At 53.6% G+C, this 19,038-nt stretch overlaps 1 protein-coding gene across 6 annotated transcripts; it reads left to right on the top strand.

Annotated features, from left to right (window-relative positions):
• Positions 1 to 968: 968 nt before the first annotated feature.
• On the top strand, positions 969 to 13,778 carry TNNT1 (troponin T1, slow skeletal type). Of its 6 annotated transcripts, XM_087421113.1 has the most exons (15): positions 969 to 1,073; positions 2,360 to 2,402; positions 2,513 to 2,526; positions 2,870 to 2,905; positions 3,140 to 3,172; positions 3,361 to 3,411; positions 3,963 to 3,984; positions 6,100 to 6,163; positions 6,530 to 6,646; positions 6,877 to 6,954; positions 8,717 to 8,830; positions 9,232 to 9,341; positions 12,119 to 12,209; positions 12,733 to 12,773; positions 13,641 to 13,778. In XM_087421113.1, the coding sequence occupies exons 2-15, from the start codon at positions 2,371 to 2,373 to the stop codon at positions 13,684 to 13,686; spliced, it is 849 nt and encodes a 282-aa protein (XP_087277239.1). In that variant the 5' UTR covers positions 969 to 1,073; positions 2,360 to 2,370; the 3' UTR covers positions 13,687 to 13,778. The 6 variants fall into 6 exon arrangements, with proteins under 6 accessions (XP_087277239.1, XP_087277235.1, XP_087277236.1 ...); XM_087421109.1 differs by lacking the exon at positions 969 to 1,073 and having other exon boundaries at positions 2,298 to 2,402; XM_087421110.1 differs by lacking the exons at positions 969 to 1,073; positions 3,361 to 3,411 and having other exon boundaries at positions 2,300 to 2,402.
• The last annotated feature ends 5,260 nt before the right edge of the window (positions 13,779 to 19,038 follow it).

Raw genomic sequence — 19,038 nt, forward strand, 5'->3', positions numbered from 1 at the left:
GAGCCAGAGAGACAGAACTAGGGTCACAGACAGACATGCACGAGAGACCAGGAGACACAGACACCAACAGACAGACCCTGAGGGAGGCAGAGACGCAGAGACAAAAACATGCCAAGAGACATGCAGAGTGAAGAACACAGAGACAGAGAGATAGAGAGAGAGTCTGAAACAGAGAGCCAAAGAGACACCGCTGAGAAATGCATAGAAGACAGAAACAGAGATGGCAGACAGTGAGACAGAGACAGCAAGAGAGAGGCAGGGAGGGTGAGGAGTCCCGCTCTCCAGGGCCTGCTCCCCCACCCTTCAAGGTCACGGCTTGGCAGGGAAGCGGGGAGAGGGATACCAAAAAAGACCAGTGTCAGATGGAAGTGGGGGGTGAGGTCGCGTGGGGCTGACACCCCACCCTCTCGCCTCCCCCGACACACACCTGCTTCCCAGCTTTAGTGCCTGTTGTCACCAGGGTGGAATCCCGGTGGCAGACAAAGGGGTGGGGGTGGGGAGGAGAAGACAAAGAGAGGGACAGAGACAGAGGGGGGAGCCTGAGAAGCAGAGAGAGATGCACAGAGACCCACAGACAGAGAGTCATAGAGACAGAGAAACAGGGTGTGAGAGGTGGAGGGCCAGAGAGACACAGAAAAAGTGACAAGAGCCATGCAAAGAGAAAGTGTCCCTTGTCCCCGTTTAGTCAATAAGCAGTCTCCAAGGGCCTACTGTGGGCTGAGCATGGGGACTTCAAAGCATAGGGTGCCCTGTGCTGTAAGGGAGGGGGGGAGCCCCGGACCCAGCCCAGGGTTCCAGGAGGTGCTGATGGGGCAGAGGAGGGGGGTCCGAGCAGCCAGCAGGTGCCTGGATCCTGCCATGTGGAGCCTGAGTGGGGGCAGGGCAGCCTCTGACTGGGGACTCCAGTTTGGGGAAAGGCATTCTCTCTCCCTCCCTCTCCCCCCTCCCTCTCCCCCCTCCCTCTCCCTCCCGGGGGCGGGGCTGAGCCTCCAGCTATAAACCCAGGGGTGCCTCAGTGGGGCCCAGCAAGACTCTGCCCCCGCCGTTTACCGCCTCAGCAGACCCAGTCTTAGGTAAGGGGCCCTGGCCCTGCGGTGCCCATGGGGGAGGGGCAGGAGGGGAGGGAGATGAGGGGTGTGAAGAATACGTATGGGGAAGGAGGGGGCAGGAAAATCAAGGTCTGGGAATTCCAGAGGCTCAGACTTTAGGGGGAGTAAGAATGGAAGGGAAAGTGTTAGGATTTGGGTGTTACAGGATCCGGTGGTGCCAGGATTTGGGGAACAGAATATAAACTTAGGACCTCTCAGAGTAAGGGAATCTCAGAAATTGGGGGTATCTGGGCTTGGACGTCAAAGAGTCTGGGTGTCAGGATGGGGGTGGGTCTCAGAATCTGGGGTTTTAGGAACTGAGGTCTCAGGATCTGAGGTCTTATGATTGGAGGCATCAGAATTTGGAGTGTCATAATTCTGAGTGTCATGAACTGGGCCTCTGAGTTGGGGTATCCAGATTTGGGGGTCTCATGATCTTGAGGTTTCAGAATTTAGGGGGTGTCAATACCGGGGGGTCAAGATCTTGGGATGTGTCCCGGCCCATACTCTGGAGAGTCAAGAACCAGAGTGTCAGAATGGTCCTCAGAGAGCAAGAGCATCATACACTGGGGTCTCAGGATCTATGGCTATTGAGATTTGGGGGGACTCAAACTGGGCACCTTGGGGCCTGGGGGATCTCAGAGACTGGGGGGTCTAAGTATTTAGGGGTCAGGATGAGGTCTGTGGACAGAAGCTGCCCTCATACCTCCTGCCCCCTCCACGGCTGTGGGTGAAGGTGAAGGAAGGAGACAGGTGGGAAGATGACCTGCCAGAGGGGAGGGGGGACTAACTCTCCCAGAAGCCCCCCCATCCCTTCTTAGGAAATGTCCTCTGTTTCACTGGCTGCGACATCCCCTCAAAATAGCCCCTGGGGGTGGGGCAGCTATTGTCTTCAGGCCACTGTCCCTTCCCAAATACCTTCTCCTAATCCCCACTCAGATCAGGTTCCCATGGACAGGTCCTAAGACAAAAGATGACAGCTGTGCTGAGGGCGCTGGGGCTGCAGGCTTGGGGCTCTGCCTGGGCCACACCTCCCAATACCCTGTCCTCATGCACACTCCAGGCCTCTGGCCCCTCCTCCCTCAGACCCAGGAGTCCAGGCCCCCAGCCCCTCCTCCCTCAGACCCAGGAGTCCAGGCCCCCAGCCCCTCCTCCCTCAGACCCAGGAGTCCAGGACCCCCAGCCCCTCCTCCCTCAGACCAGGAGTCCAGACCCCAGCCCCTCCTCCTTCTGGACCCCACCCCACTGCGTCTGTTCTCTGTGGTCCGTAGGTCACACCAGGATGTCGGAAACGGAAGAGCAGGAATATGAGGAGTGAGTGATGCTGGCGGGAGGGGCTGGGGGTTTGGAGAAGAGGAGACACTCTCCCACCTCCAACGCGTCTAACTTTCCCCCTCCCTCTTTCCCTCCCACTCTGTCCTCAGGGAGCAGCCGGAAGGTGAGTGGACGGTGCGCTGGCCCTGGGGGGGTGGGAACACCCATGCGCGTAGCGTATGGGAAGCGCGAGATGGTGCGGCCCCTTCCCAGCAGGGAGCCGGGGAGAGAGGCGGGTTAGCCCACCCCGCCCAACGCCCACCCTCTGGAGCGTTTCCAGGAAATCTCCCACGGCCAATGGTAAAAGCGCACGGTGCCCATTTGCACCTGAGGCCCAGAGGGGTCCCCCCCGCCCAGCTGAGACTCGAAGCCCGCTCTCTGGCCACCCCCACACCTGAATAAAGGCCCAGCCGCCCCCGGCCCCCCGGGCTCCTAACGCCCTCCCTTCTCTGCCCCGCCCCTTCCAGAAGAGGAGGCTGCCCCCGCCGAGGAGGAGGAGGAAGGTGAGGCCCTGGCCTCAGCAGGTCTGGAGCTGGACGCGGGGCCCCGCCGGGCCCGGGTGGCGTGGGGACACTCGTCCAGGGGTGGAGGCTGACGGGGCACGGGGGTCCCGAAGGCCTCGGCTTCAGTTCCTTTAACAGCCTCTCCCCTCTCTCCCCCTCCCGCACCCGGCGTGGCCGCTCCCCCCCCGCCCCCGGCTCCCCCAATCCTCGCTTCTCCTCCTGCCCCCTCCCCAGCCACCGAGGAGCCGGAGCCGGTGGCAGAGCGAGGTAATCGCGGCTGCTTCGCTTCTCGAGACCGATTTCGGGGGCCCTGACCTCCGCGATGACTCCCTCCCGCCCCCATAACCCGCCCCAGGCCCGGTCCTTTAAGCCCCAGAGCGTCCGCGCGCCCTCTGGTGGCCACGAAGGGAAAATCACCTCGCAGCGGCTTTAACCCTTTCCCTTCCTTCTTAAAGGGACCGACACCCAAGCCTTCTTCCCCAGCCTGGAGGAATACTTACAGAAGGGTTGGATGTTTGCGGAGGGGCACCACCCCATCCCCCCTCATCTTCGCCCCCTACCCTGTCTGTTATTTTTCTTCTCCATATACATTCAAAGGTTGGGGCCTAGGTTGCAGAAGTGGCTAGCACTGGGAGTCCCGGTTCCTGTGTCCCCAAGGGGGAGGGGACTGGGGACACAGCTCCTGGGCCACCGATTGAAGAGAAGGTTTAGGGACCCCCTGCACTGCTAGGTCTTGTTGGAGGAGGGCAGGAGCTCTGGGTATGTACAAGGAGGAGGGTCTGGGGATTTGGACCCTTGGGTTCCCAGGAAAGTGGGAGGGGATCCCCACACCAGTTCTGAATGTATATCTGATGCGTGTGATTCTCCTCCTCCTTCTGGCCACCCTGATTTCCCTTCTCTCCTTTTCTCCTTTCCCGCCCTCCGCCCCCCCACCAGAGCAACAGGAGGAGGGAACTGGGCTCCTGGGGACTGAGGCTTGCGGGGGTTCCCTTCTCTGGGTGTGTCAAGCCCATCCCCATGAACTCTTGCTAATTATCTCTTTGTATCCCCCCAACAGAAGAGGAGCGCCCCAAACCAAGGTGAGATCTTGGGGGGGTCCCAATCATGTCCTCCTAAATGTGTCCCCCACCCCCAGAGATAGGGTGTGAGAAAGGCAGAGGAGGAGAGTGGGGAAATTGAAACGGAGGACAGCACAGTCAGGGTTCCTTTTTTCAGCAAACATTTCCCGAGAACGTTCCACCATGTTTGGCGAGTCAGGCCCTGGTTGCCCTGCTGGTGAAACAGACCCAGATACAGTGATGGTGGCCCAGGGTACCGGAGCGGCACAGAAGAGGGCCCTACGTTTGCCCTAGGCAATCAAGGAAGGCTTCTCGGGGAGGTGATGCCTGAGCCCTGAGGAGTTCGCTAGCTGAATGAGGTAGAAGGGACATCATAGACGAGACAGCAGTGTGGTGCCTGCAAGGCCCAGTGGGTGGATCTTGGTCAGTCTTTCAGGGAACAGACTCAGACATAAGTCATTCTGATGAGGAGGATCCTAAACCAGGCAGACCGCGGGGGGCGTAGAGCTCATGGCTGGAGAGAGGCCCTGGAGGAGGTGACGCTGGGACTAAAGCTTGCAGATGCAGGGAGGCAGTAACCCACGCATGAGAAAACACCTAGAAGCAGAAATTCTCTGGGCCTGTATGGGCAGTGGTGTGAATTTCATTTTGGCTAGAGTGTAGGGTGCAAGAAGCGGCAGAGCCGTGAAGACCAGAGCACTGGGGAGCCGTGGAAGGGTTTTGAGCAGAGGAGGCATAAGGCTAGATCTGGGTGAGAGAACAACGGGCGACATGAGAGCACAGATGTACTTCAGGAAGGCTTGTTGGAGGAGGGAAGGCCTCAGGGGCATGGAGTATATCAGGGGAAGGGTGCTGCAGGTAGATGGAATGGCATGTGCAAAGGCCCAGGGGCATGAAGGCACATGACATGGCCAGGGAACCGTGAAATGTAGTGTGCATCTGTGAGTGAGGAGAGAAGATGCAGGAGAAGTTGACTGGGGCCAGATGGAGAAGGGCTTTGAATGCCAGGATGAGTTGTTTGGACTTTGTCTTAAGGGTAGCAAAGAGTCACAGAAGGAGTCTGATCAGAGGAGGGACAAGGGTAGATCTGGGTGTTAGAAAGGTGCCTCTGAAGTCACGAGGGAAGAGAAACTGAAGGTGGACAGCTGGAGGCTGGGAGGCCAGGGCGGAGGCTGGCATGAAGGACAGGTGAGAGGGGGCGGGGCCTGAGCTGGGTCAGAGGGCATGGGGCGGAAAGGAGGGAGCAGACTGAGAGAGATCCCCAGGCAGAGGGGACAGGACCTGGGGACTGCTGAGCTGCTGGAGCAGGGGAGGGAGCAGGTGAGGACAAATGCCCGGGGTCTGGTCTGGGGAACCAAATGGATGGGGCGGCTGCCACCTCCACCCTGGAGAAGTTGATGAGCTCAGTTGGGGCATGGTGTGTGGGAAGGGGAGAAATGTTCAGGAGGCCTCTGTTAACTTGAGTCTGGGGCTTAGGAGAGCGTCTGGGCTGCAACCGAGTTGGTGAATCCTCAGTTATTGATGATAATGGAGGTCACAGGGGTGAAAGACATTGATCATGAGAATGTCCTATGAATGAATAAAAGGACAAACACTTTGAAAGGTTTGGGGGACAAGGAGACAGAGATGGGACAGCCAGAGGAGTCGGAGCCAATCAGGAGAGGGTGCTATCTCAGAAACCAAAGGAAGAGAGAATTCTGAGGAAGTGGGGGCACCTGGGGCAGGAAATCAAGGAAAGGGTGGACGGTGACCCCCAGAGCAGCATCGCCCACTACAGATATAATGCAAGCCACGTGTAGCTTTAAATTTTTTACTGTGTTTTAAAAAAGTAAAACAAAACAGGTAAAATTAATCTCAATAGCGTATTTTATTCAACCCCTTATATCTGAAATTTCATCATTTCAACATGTAATCAATATAGAAGTCGTGAAATATTTTACATTCTTTTGTTGGAACCAAGTCTTCGGAACCCAGCATGCGTGTCTCACCTACAGCCCCTCTTGATTTGGACCCGCCACATCTCAGGTTCTCAGGAGCCACCTGCGGCTGGTGGCTGCCAAACTGGACAGCACAGCCCCAGAGTTCCATCAGCGAGGGCAGGCTGCTCACAGGCTTTCTCCTCTTCTGTCCACTCAGCCGGCCCGTGGTACCTCCGCTGATCCCGCCAAAGATCCCAGAAGGGGAACGTGTGGACTTCGATGTAAGTAACAGACATCCCGTCCCCAGGCCTGGCTGCTGGCGCTTAGGGTGTCTTTGTGCAAATTGGGAAAATGCCCCCCTCCCTACTCCCTGCTTTTGGAAGTGTCTTAATGCCCACCAGCGTCAGAACACGACGCTTTGCTGCCATCTGCTGGAAACACAGTGTCCTAACACCCACTAGCGTCAGAACCCAACACTTTGCTGCCGTCTGCTGGAAACACTAAACGGCGGCCCTCTGTGCCAGCAAACCCATCGCTTCTAGCAGTGAAGGGCTCCCCCTCCTGACGGTTCTCAGGAGCACTGGGAGGTTGGCGCCTTCTCGCCGCGCCGCCTGGCCATGACAGGGCTCCCACACTCCGTCCTGTAGGACATCCACCGGAAGCGCATGGAAAAAGACCTCCTGGAGCTGCAGACCCTCATTGACGTGCATTTTGAGCAGCGGAAGAAAGAGGAAGAGGAACTCGTTGCGCTGAAAGAGCGCATTGTGAGTCCCGGGTCTCCGAATTCTTCCCTCACCCCGTGCCATCCCTTGGATCTTGGGAGACAGTGAGAGTCAATCTCCTCCAGGACAGACTGGAGGCTGAAATTTTGGGGAATTTACCCAAATCCATGGCCACACTCAAATTTGCCCATCTCCACTCTTGACCTCCTCTGGGGAGGGGTGACAGGGTGACTAGGGGTCCCTGCACCCCCTCATTCTTCTCCATCTCCCAGGAGCGGCGCCGAGCAGAGAGAGCTGAGCAACAGCGCTTCAGAACCGAGAAGGAGCGCGAGCGGCAGGCTAAGCTGGCGGTGGGTGCCTCCCCTCCCCTAGGAGGCCAAATGTTGCTTCTTTAGCTGGACACTCCATTTTCCATTCGTGGTATTCTCCGTGATCCCAAGAAAGTCCTTATGCTGCAGTATTCAAGGATCGTTCTGTTGGAAGAGAGAGAAACCCCAACCCAAACTGGATTCAGCAGAAAGAGAATTTCATTATCTCATAGAATTAAAAAGTCTAGGGCATGGCTTGCTTCAGGCATGGCTGGATCAAGAGACTCAAGTAATATCACAAAGACCCAGCTTTTCTCTTCCCATCCCTCTGCCCATCTTTCTGTGGACACCTGGGTGACCAACTCATCCTCGTTTGCCTGAGACTTTCCTGATTTGAACCCTGAAAATCTTGCATCCCATCAGTCCCAAGCAAACCGGAATGGCTGGTCACCCTACTGGACACCCCATTCTCAGGCAGGGGTGCCAAATGGCCCAGGGAAGCTCTGGCTTCAACTCCTCTTTTCTCTGTCTCCTGCACAAATCCTGGGATGCGTTCAGATTGTCCACCTGTCCATCATGGAGCGAATCACTGGCTAGTTGGGAGAATGGTTAGAACGCTTCCACTGGTTTAGGCCTGGGAAACATGACCTGCCTTGGCATCAAGGAGTGGCCCACTTGAACCACTTGTAAGGGATAGGAGTAGAGTGGCGTGGGAGGCAGAATAATGGTCTTCCAAAGATGTTCACATCCTAATTCCTGGAGTCTGCGAATATATGACCTTACATGGCCAAAGGGACTTTGCAGATGTGATTAAGGATCTTGAGATGGGGAGGTGATTCTAGATTATCCAGGTGGGCCCAGTGTCATCATGAGGGTCCTTATAGGAGGGAGGCAGCAGGGTCAGAGTCAGAGATAACTGAAGACGGAGGAAGAGGCCATGAGCCCCAGGGTGCAGGCAGCTCCTAGATGCTGGAAAAGGCAGGGGAGTGGATTCTTCCCTGGAGCCTCCGGAAGGAACCAGCCCTGCCGACACCTCGATTTTAGCCCAGGGAGACCCGTGTCAGACTTGGGACCTGCAGAGCTGTAAGATAATAAACTTGATTGTTTTAAGCCACTAAGTTCGCAAATTACAGCAGCCATAGGGAACTAATTCAGGTGGGAATGCTGGATATGCAAAATCTCATCACGCCCACCTCACCCACTCTTTCAGTGCGGGGGTGGGGTGGGGGGTGGGGGTTGGTCTGGGCAAGCCACTATTTCCGGAACATGCAATGTAAACATTCTGGAACGTGGTAATGCCTTCGCTAGAAATTCCTGAACCCCTTCCTCACCGGCCAAGAGCCTCTTTAGTGCCCTGAGGTCCCCCCGCCCACTGCCATCACCAGTTACCATCCTGGACCCTCTGAGGACAGCCATTCTCATCCCATGTGACTAAGGGGACCAAGACCCAGAGAGGGTGAGAATCTGCACCGAGGTCACACAGTAAAGTCACCCGTGGCCATTTCAGGCTGGAGGGGTGCAGAAAATGCAAGCACATCCCTCCCGCATTTTAATTTTTGCTGGGGTGGCATTAAGGCCCAGAGAGGAGGAGGGACTTGCAGGCGATCACACAGCCAGGCCTGGAAGGGCCAGGAGGGGAACCTCTGCATCTTTGCCTGTTGTGATATTCTTTCTGTCTCTCACCTGCTGGGTTTGGCTGATCTTTGTGCCCCAGCTTCACTCAGCACAGAACTGAGCCCCCCACCCACATCCCCCTCAGTCGGGAGAGGGGGACACCCTGCAGTTAACCCCTTTCTTCCAACAGGAGGAGAAGATGCGGAAGGAAGAGGAAGAGGCCAAGAAGCGGGCCGAGGATGATGCCAAAAAGAAGAAGGTTCTGTCCAACATGGGGGCCCATTTTGGAGGCTACCTGGTCAAGGTGAGTTCAGCCTGCTGGGGCCTGAGGTCTGGGTTCCCAGGGAGGAAGCAACTGAGAGCCCAGACTTCTGGTTCCTGAGGCAGGAGGGGCTGGAGGCCTGGACCCCCGGGTCTGGGGGAGGAGGGGCTGGGGGCCTGGACCCCCGGGTCTGGGGGAGGAGGGGCTGGGGGCCTGGACCCCCGGGTCTGGGGGAGGAGGGGCTGGGGGCCTGGACCCCCGGGTCTGGGGGAGGAGGGGCTGTCGGGCCTGGACCCCCGGGTCTGAGGGAGGAGGGGCTGGGGGCCTGGAGTCCTGGGCCTGGGGGAGATGGTGTCCAGGAGTGCAGACCCCTGGGTCCTGATGTGGGGAGTCATTTGGAGGATCTGTCCCCCAGTTGAAGATGTCCCCTTCCCAACTCTCAGGCAGAACAAAAGCGAGGTAAGCGCCAGACGGGGCGGGAGATGAAACTGCGCATCCTGTCTGAGCGTAAAAAGCCTCTGAACATTGACCACATGGGAGAGGACCAGCTCCGGTAGGTGGGGAGGGGGCTCAGAACGGGAGGGTCCTGGGTGTGAGACAGCGAGACGAGGGGACCCTCACTCAGATCTGGGTGGGTTAAAGCCCCAGGTCTGTATCTTTGTGCTGTGTGACTTTGGCCAAGCGCCTCCCCATCTCTGGGCCCCTGTGGCCTCCTCTGTGAAACGTGTCACTGATGGAGGACCCACGTTTTGTGGGTGCCGAGACCTGCGAGTCTGGGAGATGATATGGTGGGAAGCCAGACAACATGGCTCACCTAAATTTAGGAGATGACATTGACTTCGTGACGTCCCGTGGGCACTCAGAATGGGCCCCATCTTTTACCTGAATTAAAGCCAGACACTCTGGTGAGAATTTTCCAGTGATGGAACTCTGTCTCCCCCTCACATCCTGTTACCAGGACAGCTGTGTCTCGTGATGAGCCACCAGAGGGCAGGCTGCTGGAGGTCTTTCCTTCAGGGGCCTGGTCTGCTTCTTGACGTTCTCTGGCTGGAGCACGGCTCGTAAATTCAGAAACTTCCACCACTCCAGAGGCGGCACAGCGATGGGGCCTAGAGCTCAAGCTCTGAATCTTAGGCACGTTATTTAATGTCTCTGTGCTTCCCTTTCCTCATTCATAAAATGAGGATATGGTAAAAAAAATCTACCCCATAGAGCTGTGAAAGATAAGTGAGATAATAATAATAATAAATAATAATAATAATAATAATAATGACTGCAGCAGCTCCCTATGGAGGGCCTACAACCCTATGAGGTAGAGGCTATCATTATCCTCATGTGAAGGATGAGGAGCCTGAGGCACAGAGAGGTTAAGTAACTTTTCCAGGGTTGCACAGCTTGCAAGGAGAAGAGCTGGGATTTGAACCCCGGGCAGTCTGGTGCAGTAGTCTGTGCCCTTCATTACTGTGTTATAAGTGGTGTGATGGTAAATGTTTAACAGCCGGCTCTCCAGGAGCAAAAAAATCCAGATTTTAGCATTTGCACAGTGTAGATACTCCCACTATGCTGACTTCACATGACCAGTGTATGCGGAAAAGATGTGCAGAGTTGGCTCCTGGAAGGCGTTTGAGCCGGCTCCAGCCCCGCAGGCTAGGCGCCCTCTCTCCCGAGCACGTTATCACAGGGCCTGGCATAAAAAGACGTGTACTTAATGTTCATTTTTCCTTTTCATTCTTTTTTCCTGTCCCCTACCTCACATCCTCTCATAATTTGGGTCCATTTATATTTTTTGAGGATCTCCAGTTACCTAAATTTTATTTATTAGATAGAGGTCATAAAAAACTCTCTAATTTTTTAAAATAAAACACACTATGGAGGAGAGGGCATTTGAAAGCCATTAGCTGGGGCTGGCCTGGTGGCGTAGCAGTTAAGTTTGCATGTTCCACTTCGGCAGTCCAGGGTTCGCCGGTTCAGATCCTGGGCAGGGGCCTACTCACTGCTCATTAAGCCACGCTGAGGTGGCGTCCCACATAGAAGAACTAAAAGGACCTATAGCTAAAACATACAACTATGTACTGGGGCTTTGGAGAGAAAAAAGAAAAAAAAAAAGAGGACGACTGGGCCAATTGTTAGCTCAGGGCCAATCTTGCTCAAAACAAAAGCCATTCGCTGGCAAAAGAAAACAAAGAATGTTAGTAATAATAAAATGAATAGTGACAACTAGCTTTATTGAATGTTTACTATGAACCAGGCACTTTACACTCATCATCTCATCCTACAAGAGCTCAATGCAATAGATTTTCATCAGTTAAGAATAAATTTGGCCTTTAGTAACTGAGATCTGATTATAGCAGCTTAAAATACAGAGCTTTATTTTCTCACATAGAAGAAATCTATAGTCCATGCCTGATAGGGCGACTCTATAAAATCATTAGAGACCCAGACTCCTATTTTTCTGCTCCACCACTTTTAGCCCCATATTTCCATCCTCAAAATCACCTCACGGTCCAATATGGCTGCTGGAGCTCCAGCCATCATATCCAAGCAGCAGAAAGTTGCAAGGGAAGAGCCACCCAATGACCTACTTGCATCCCACTGGCCACCCCTACCTGCAAGGGAGATTAGGGAGAGTGGCTTTTTAACCAGGCCTCTTGCGGAAAGTTCTGTTTCTAAGGAAGAAAGGGAGCAGGGATATTGAGCAGGTGGCCTGCCATCTCTTTCACAGTTTTATTTCTACATTTTTTTTGGACAGGGAAACAGGATCCTAGGGGAAGTCACTTGGCCGTAGTCACAAACCAGAGAATGGCAGAGCTGGGACTGAACCAGGGCTTTGTGACTCTGGAGCCTGGGTCCTTAACCCTGACCACATTCCTTTTTTCTTTTTTTTTGTGATGAAGATCTGCCAATCCGCCTCTATTTGCTGAGGAAGACTGGCCCTGGGCTAACATCCGTGCCCATCTTCCTCCACTTTATTTGGGACGCCGCCACAGCATGGCCTGACAAGCGGTGCCTCCATGCGCGCCTGGGATCCGAACCCAGGCCGCCAGCAGCAGAGCGCGCGCACTTAACCGCTACACCACGGGCCGGCCCCACCATGACCACATTCTAACGCTTAGGGAAATCTGAATCTCCATTGTGGAGAGGGGGAAAGTGGGCAGGGGTGTTAAAACCCTTTGCTTCAATTCACTTTCAGTATTTTGGCCTCAAATATTAACAAAATGACACCAATACCCCAACTCAGAGACTCGCTGTGTGGCTGTGGACAGTTCCCTCAACCCCTCTGGGCCTGGGCATGGCCTGGCTCCCCTCTGTGACAGCCCTTCTGCCCCGCAGGGAGAAGGCCCAGGAGCTGTCGGACTGGATCCACCAGCTGGAGTCCGAGAAGTTTGACCTCATGGCGAAGCTAAAGCAGCAGAAATATGAGGTGAGGCCTGTCTCTGCCGGGGGCCGGGCCGGGGGCGGAGTCGGGCGGGGCCGGGGCGGGGGCGGGGCCGGAGCCTGGCGGGGGCGGGGCGGGAGCGGAGTCACGCGGGGGCGGGGGCCGGGGCTGGAGGGGGCGGGGCCGGGGCGGGGCCGGGGCCGGAGTCGGGCGGGGCAGGGCGGGGCGGGCAGGGCCGGAGCCGAGCGGGGCGGGGCGGGAGCGGAGTCGCGCGGGGCGGGGGCCGGGGCTGGAGTGGGGCGGGGCCGGGGCGGGGCGGGGGCGGGCGGGGCAGGGCGGGGCCGGAGCCGAGCGGGGCGGGGGGCGGGGCGGGGGCCGGGGCTGGAGTGGGGCGGGGCCGGGGGCGGGGCCGGGGGCGGGGCGGGGCCGGAGCCGGGCGGGGGCGGGGGCGGGGCGGGAGCGGAGTCGCGCGGGGGCGGGGGCCGGGGCTGGAGTGGGGCGGGGGCGGGGGCGGGCGGGCAGCCTGTCCCCGGCTGTCCCAGCATCTCCCTGCCTCCTGCCTCCGCAGATCAACGTGCTGTACAACCGCATCAGCCACGCCCAGAAGTTGTAAGTGTGTGGTGCCCAGCCCTACGTGCCTCCTCTGACGCTCGGGGTCTCTCTTTCTTGCCCTCTCGCTGCCCCTGCTCACCCCCTCTTAGTATCTGTCCTCATCCTTATCCCTCACTCTCTGAGACCTTCTCATTCATTCTCTGTCCCCTTCTCTCTGCCCTCTGCCTCTCTTCTGGAGTCTCAATCCCTGTTTCTATGTCCGTCTAAATCACAGTGGTTCGGGGGGGGGGGCGATCTTGCCCCCCAGGGGACACTGGGCAATGTCTGGGGGACGTGTTTGGTTGTCACAACTAGAGGGGGCTACTGGCATCCTGTGGGTGGAGCCCAGGGATGCTGTTCAACATCCTACAGGGCACAGGACGGCCCCACCACAAAAAATGATCCAGCCCCGAATGCCAATAGTGTGGAGGCTGAAAAACCCCACTGTCAGTGTTTCTGTTTCTTTCTCTGTCTCCCCAGCCTCCTTCCCTCCCTCCTTCTGCTCTCTATTCATTTATTCTCTGTCTCTGTCTCTCTCTCCCATTTTCTGTCCCCTTTGCCCCAGCTTTGGCCCCTCTTCCATGTCACCCACTCCCATCACTCACCCCTTCCTTCCCCCAGCCGCCCTCCAAACACTGATCAGCCCCCACATGAACATCCTGAACTCACCCACCAATACCAGCTCCCCCATGTCACTGGGAGCTGGGCTTGACCCTCAACAGCAGCACCCCAGTCGGTGAACCCCAGTGCAAACGCATCTGCCCCCCTCTTCCTCTGGGCGGGGAGGGTGGTATTTGCGGGGTGGACTACCTGAATTGAGGGCTGGGGTCCAGCTCAGAGGTCGGGGAAGCCCCTCCTTCCTGACACCGCTCCCTTCTCCTGCAGCCGGAAGGGGGCAGGGAAGGGCCGCGTTGGAGGCCGCTGGAAGTGAGGACGTGGGGACATGGCCCGCCCTGAGGCGCCGGGAGCAGTCTTGAGTGTTCATCCATCTGTAGCTTGAAATAAATGCTCCCCCTGCAGGCACCTGCTGAATTCTTTGATTATTATTATTAACATGCAGCCAACCCCTCATGGTTTATTGACTTCTTATCACCAACTCGCTATTGCTTGCAGAATCCTCACTGATCATTACCATGATATGTCGAGTTAAACCCTCACACATTGCTGATGGGATGTAAAATGGGGCAGCCACTTTGGAAAATAGTCTGGCAGTTCCTCAAAAAATTAAACATAGAGTCACCATAAGACCCAGCAATTGCACTCCTAGGTATATGCCCAAGAGAATGGAAAATATATGTCCACACAAAAACTTGTACACAAATGTTGGCAGCAGCATTATTCACAACCGCCAAAAGGTGGAAACCACCCAAATGTCCATCAACTGATGAATGGATACCAGGGAATATTACTCAGCTGTGAAAAGGCATGAACCCGTGATGCATGCTACAACATGGATGAATTTAAAACACATGATGAGTGAGAGAAGCCAGACACAAAAGGCGATTTGTGTGAAATTTCCAGAAGGCAAATCCATAGAGGCAGGAAATAGATTAGTGGTTTCCAGGGACTGGGGGGGAGGGAGGAATTAGGGGTGATGGCTAAAGGGAATGGTATTTCTTTTTAGGGTGGTGAAAATGTTTCAGAAGTAAGTAGTGGTCGTGGTCGCACGATCTTTCAAATATAAACAAACCACGGAATTGTACACTTTAAAATGGCAAATTTTTTGGTATGTGAACTATATCTGAATTTTAAAATGCAAAACCAAGCCAAACAAAAAAATCTGTAAAGTTGCTCATGGGAGCATCAGCTAGGTGACAAATTAATGCCCATGATTTGCTGCTTTGCCTTGGTGACTTGCAGAATGGGACATATGAGTGAGCATGTAGGTCTGGCTATTGGGCCAGAATCCCAAATAATGGCAGCTTGAGCAAGATAGTTGATTTCTCTCACACATGAAAGTCTGAGTTGAGATGGGGGCTCTGCTCTGTGAAGTTGTCCGGGCCCAGGTTCCTTTAGCTGTGTGTCTACCATCCCTTGGGTGTTGCCTTTGTCCATAGGGTGAGTGTTATGGACTGAATGTCTATGTCCCCCCAAATCCATATGTGGAAGCCCTAACCCCTAATCTGCTGGTATTTGGAGGTGGGGCCTTCAGGAGGTGATTAGGTTTAGATGAGGGCATGAGGGTGGGGCCTCCGTGATGGGATTAGTGCCCTTGTAAGTAGTTGAAAAGAGCAAAGCTTGTTCTCTCTCCACCATGTGAGGACACAGTGACAAGGTGGCTGTCCTTAAGCCAGGAGGAGGGTCCTCACCGGACCCTCACCATGCAGGCCCCCTGGTCCCAGACCTCCAGCCTCCAGAACTCTGAGAAATAAATGGTGGTTGTTTAAGCCCCGCAGTCTGTGGTATTTTTGTCATAGCAGCCTGAGTTGACTAAGACAAGAAGACTGCCCCACCAACCTTGGTTCCAGACAGCAGGAGGGGACCACACAGAAAAAGGAGACACACCCTATTCATTTCTGCTGGCAGAAGTTAATTACGGTGCCATCTCCAGTTGCAAGGAGGCTGGGAATGTAGCCGTCGCTCTTGGTGGCCTGTTACAGCCGGCTTAATACCAGGGGTTCCAGGGGCTGGCCCCTTGGCCTAGTGGTTAAGTTTGGCATGCTCTGCTTCAGCGGCCTGGGTTCAGTTCCCGGGCATGGACCTACACCACTCGTCAGCTATGCTGGGATGGCGACCCACATACAAAGTAGAGGAAGACCGGCACAGATGTTAGCTCAGGGCCAATCTTCCTCAGCAAAAAAAAAAAAAAAGAGTCAGGGGTTCTATTATGATGGGAAAGAAGGGGAGAATGAATATTGGTTGCAATCATTTGCAACCAGCAGGCTCTTGGGCCTCTTGGAAAGTGACCCTGTATCGTTCTGCTTTTGCTGGGTAACCAACCACCCCAAATCTAACTGGCTTTCCACAGCAGCCTTTTATTTAGCTTATGGTTTTGCAGGTTGGCAATTTGGGCTGGGCTCAGCCGGGCAGTTCTTGTCTGCTCGGGGCTGGCTGATTTCGGCTGGGCTCGCTGGTGCACCTGCCACCTGCTGGTGGGGCAGCTGGGCTGGCTAGTTTAGAGTGGCCCCGTTTGGGACAGCTGGGATCTCTCTCCATGTGGTCTCTTGTGGTTTTCTTTCTAATGAGGGACTTACATGATTTTCTTTCATGCATTTTGGCCCAATCTCATGCTCCCAGGATTCTGTTTATCTTCTGTGGTCATCGGCTTGCCTCTGATCCCTCCCTGTTACAATGCCAGTACTGGGCCAACAATGTCATTCAGGAGTTTTGTTTGGCTGCTAGTAAGAGGGACCCAAAATAACAATGGTTTTTGTGAATTGGGGGGTTAGTTTCCTCACATGTAACCTAAAGACGAGAGGTTGGCGGTCCAAAACAGGAAAGGCAGATCCAAATTGCCGTCAGGAATTGAAACTCCTTCTTCCTTTCTGCCCTGCTTCTATCTGCAATGTCACTTCATGGTCACACCATGATTTCTGGAGCTGTAGCCATCACATCTGCTTCCAGGAAGAGAGTGGAAGGTGAGAAGGCCAGATATGTGGGCCTCTCAGCTGAGTGAGGTTTACAAAGCCTTTCTGGACGCTCCACCCAACGATGTTCATTTACATCTTATTGGCCACCCCTGATTGCAAAGAAGAGTGGGTCTCTGCCTTGCTCTTTGCCACTCCAAATAAAACCAGTGTTCTATTTTTGAGGAAGGAGATGATAGTTATGGGCAGGCAATTAGCAGCCTCAGACATGATCCACTCCTTTGGCTACCCGACTCACAGAAATAGATCCTGCACATGGGACACACTTGTCCACTCCCTGAGGACAAACGCCCAGGGTCTCAGAGTGAGACCAGGGTCTTGGAGTCAGACCAGGCCTATCCATCAGGTGTGTGTGTGTCTCCGGATGGTCTGGCATCCTACAAACAAAAAGACATGTTCTCTCTCCCTAACAAATCCACAATGATGGAGAAGGAGCAAGGAATTGTAATGATGATAATTTAGAAAAAAATTCCCTATGCAAAAGAGGAGAAAGGGAAGCACATGGAAGTCATTGGGGAGGAACGGAGATCATATGTTAACAGATCTGGAAAACCTGGTTCTACACACTGAGATGGAATCTCTTTTCTATAATCATTGTGGCCCCTAACACTGCATTTGGGAAAAGTCTTCTTCCTTTATGAGCTCTTTCAGTGCCCACATCCGAGAATGACATTTGGGATAATGCCATTCTTGGGATGATTCACAATTTCAAAGCCTGTTGATGTGAGTTTAAGAACCCAACGGATACTTTAGTGTATTAATAGTCACAAGCAGATATAATTCTCTCTTAAATTTAAAAGGCTCCTTTGTGCAAAGAACTCTTCCTATTAAAATAACAGAAATCACAACCGACTTATAATCTGCTTACCCCTGTTTTCACACCAGATGGGAAAGTAAACTCGATACTTTGTGAAGGTTTTCAGTTCATCCTTTATCTGAACTATCTTTATGATGCAGACTAGTGTCTGTTTTTCTGCTTATTGCAGGGGAAGAGGGAACATCTTCTTCTTCTTATCTTTCTGAGGTTATTTTCACCAGCAGTGAGGAGGGCTCGCAGTTCCAAGGTTAAGTCTCAAAATTCCAGTGTTAGCATTGAGAAAAAACAGCAGGGCTTAGAAGTGAAAGAGCCTTCACCACGGAAAATAAAAGAGTAGAAGAGAATTTTAATGAGTGGAATATGAAAATGCCTGTAGACAGCTACCATCTTCTACCTTTCAGATACTTTATGTACACCATCTTAACAACTCCAGGAGGCAGAGATAAAGAGATGAGGCCCAGGTCCCAGGGCTAGGAAGTGGGCAGACACAAGATTCAAACCCAGGACTGCCTAAACCAGAGCTGGAATTCTTAGCCACAGTAGTAGAATAAAATTCTTTTAAATAGAGGTTAAAGTCTAAATATAGCAGTCAATGTAAAGATTGCTAATAGAGCTTATGGTGGGGGCACGACCCACAGTTCGTTGTGTGGGTTGAGCAGATACCCCAAATTGTGTCTTCCACAAATAAACATCACAATCACAAAAATATACAGACATATTTACAGGAACACTTACTGACATAAAAATAACAAAAGACCCTAAGCAGTGTACACCCAGACACAGACATGATCGTAAATACAATTATAACGTGCCACAGTTATGCACAGGCACAGAAACACATAACCACAACCACAAATAATGATACCGAACCTCTTAATCTCAAGTTCATGTGCCTGATGCACAATAAGCCAATCATTGAGACACCAGTGCCTAGAGATGGAGAAAGCTTTATTTGAATTGGCCAGAACTGGCCAAAATGAGAAGGTGGGAGGATAGGTTCTCTCAAATCTGCCATCTTGAAAGAAGAAAGCAGGGGGTCTTTATAGAGCTATGGGGCTTGGGAGGAGGAGTTTTGGAGAAACAAAGGGAAATCTGTGTTTCTTTCGCTCCAGATAAGCCCTTGGGCAATCAGACTTCTGGGTATCAACAGCAGCTGGGGCTGGTTATCCGGTAACTTTCCTGAAGGCATTCTTTTTCCTCTGCAAATGAAGCTCATAAATCCTTGTGACCCTTGAGTCACCCCTCAGGTTAAACAAGAAAACAGCAAGTTAACAAGATTAACTTCTTTTCATCTGTACCTGTGCTGGGAACAAGGTCGAAGGTTAATCATGTTCTTACTGAACATTTACAGTAACCCTCAGGTACTGGGTTTCATTAAGAACTTACTACTGATGATTTGCTTCAGGCCTTTTAAGCTCCTGGAGAAGGAGCTTGGTGTGTATGTGAGTGGGAAGTGTGGGGTTCAGAGACTACACATCCCAAGAGCCACCTGGACTGCTATGCCCTTTGTATTTATGACCAGTGTTCCCCAGACCTCACAGGATTTGTAGTTTATTTCTTTGCACAGGCCCAAGGACTGCAGAGCAAGTGGGCTGCTCAGACATCCCTTGGGAAAAAAGAGTCTGTTGCCTCTGTCCAGATTTTGGTGTCTTTCTGTGCAATGTTTATGGGTCTTTATTCTGGTTGCAAAGTGCCTGCAGCTTTCCCAGTTTGAATTTAGGTACAGGATACCAAAGGTGAGGATTATTTCGTGCTTTAAGGAATCTCGCCTTCCCAATCTAGTTGAACTCCCTTGCTCTGGACTACAAATCCCAGCATAGCTTGCGAGGACGTAGAGTCTGGACTACGTTTCCCAGAGTACTCCACGTCCCAGGGTGCA

Source organism: Ceratotherium simum, chromosome 33 (assembly GCF_057802395.1).
Source record: "Ceratotherium simum simum isolate JZ-2026a chromosome 33, ASM5780239v1, whole genome shotgun sequence".
Taxonomy (NCBI): domain Eukaryota; kingdom Metazoa; phylum Chordata; class Mammalia; order Perissodactyla; family Rhinocerotidae; genus Ceratotherium; species Ceratotherium simum.

What these genes read in the sequence shown, in the direction of transcription:
- TNNT1 (XM_087421113.1), top strand. Translation starts at nt 2,371, where the DNA reads ATGTCGGAAACGGAAGAGCAGGAATATGAGGA. An exon ending in TTGGAGGCTACCTGGTCAAG is followed by an intron (nt 8,831 to 9,231) that starts GTGAGTTCAGCC and finishes CCCAACTCTCAG; the next exon opens with GCAGAACAAAAGCGAGGTAA. An exon ending in ATCAGCCACGCCCAGAAGTT is followed by an intron (nt 12,774 to 13,640) that starts GTAAGTGTGTGG and finishes CTTCTCCTGCAG; the next exon opens with CCGGAAGGGGGCAGGGAAGG.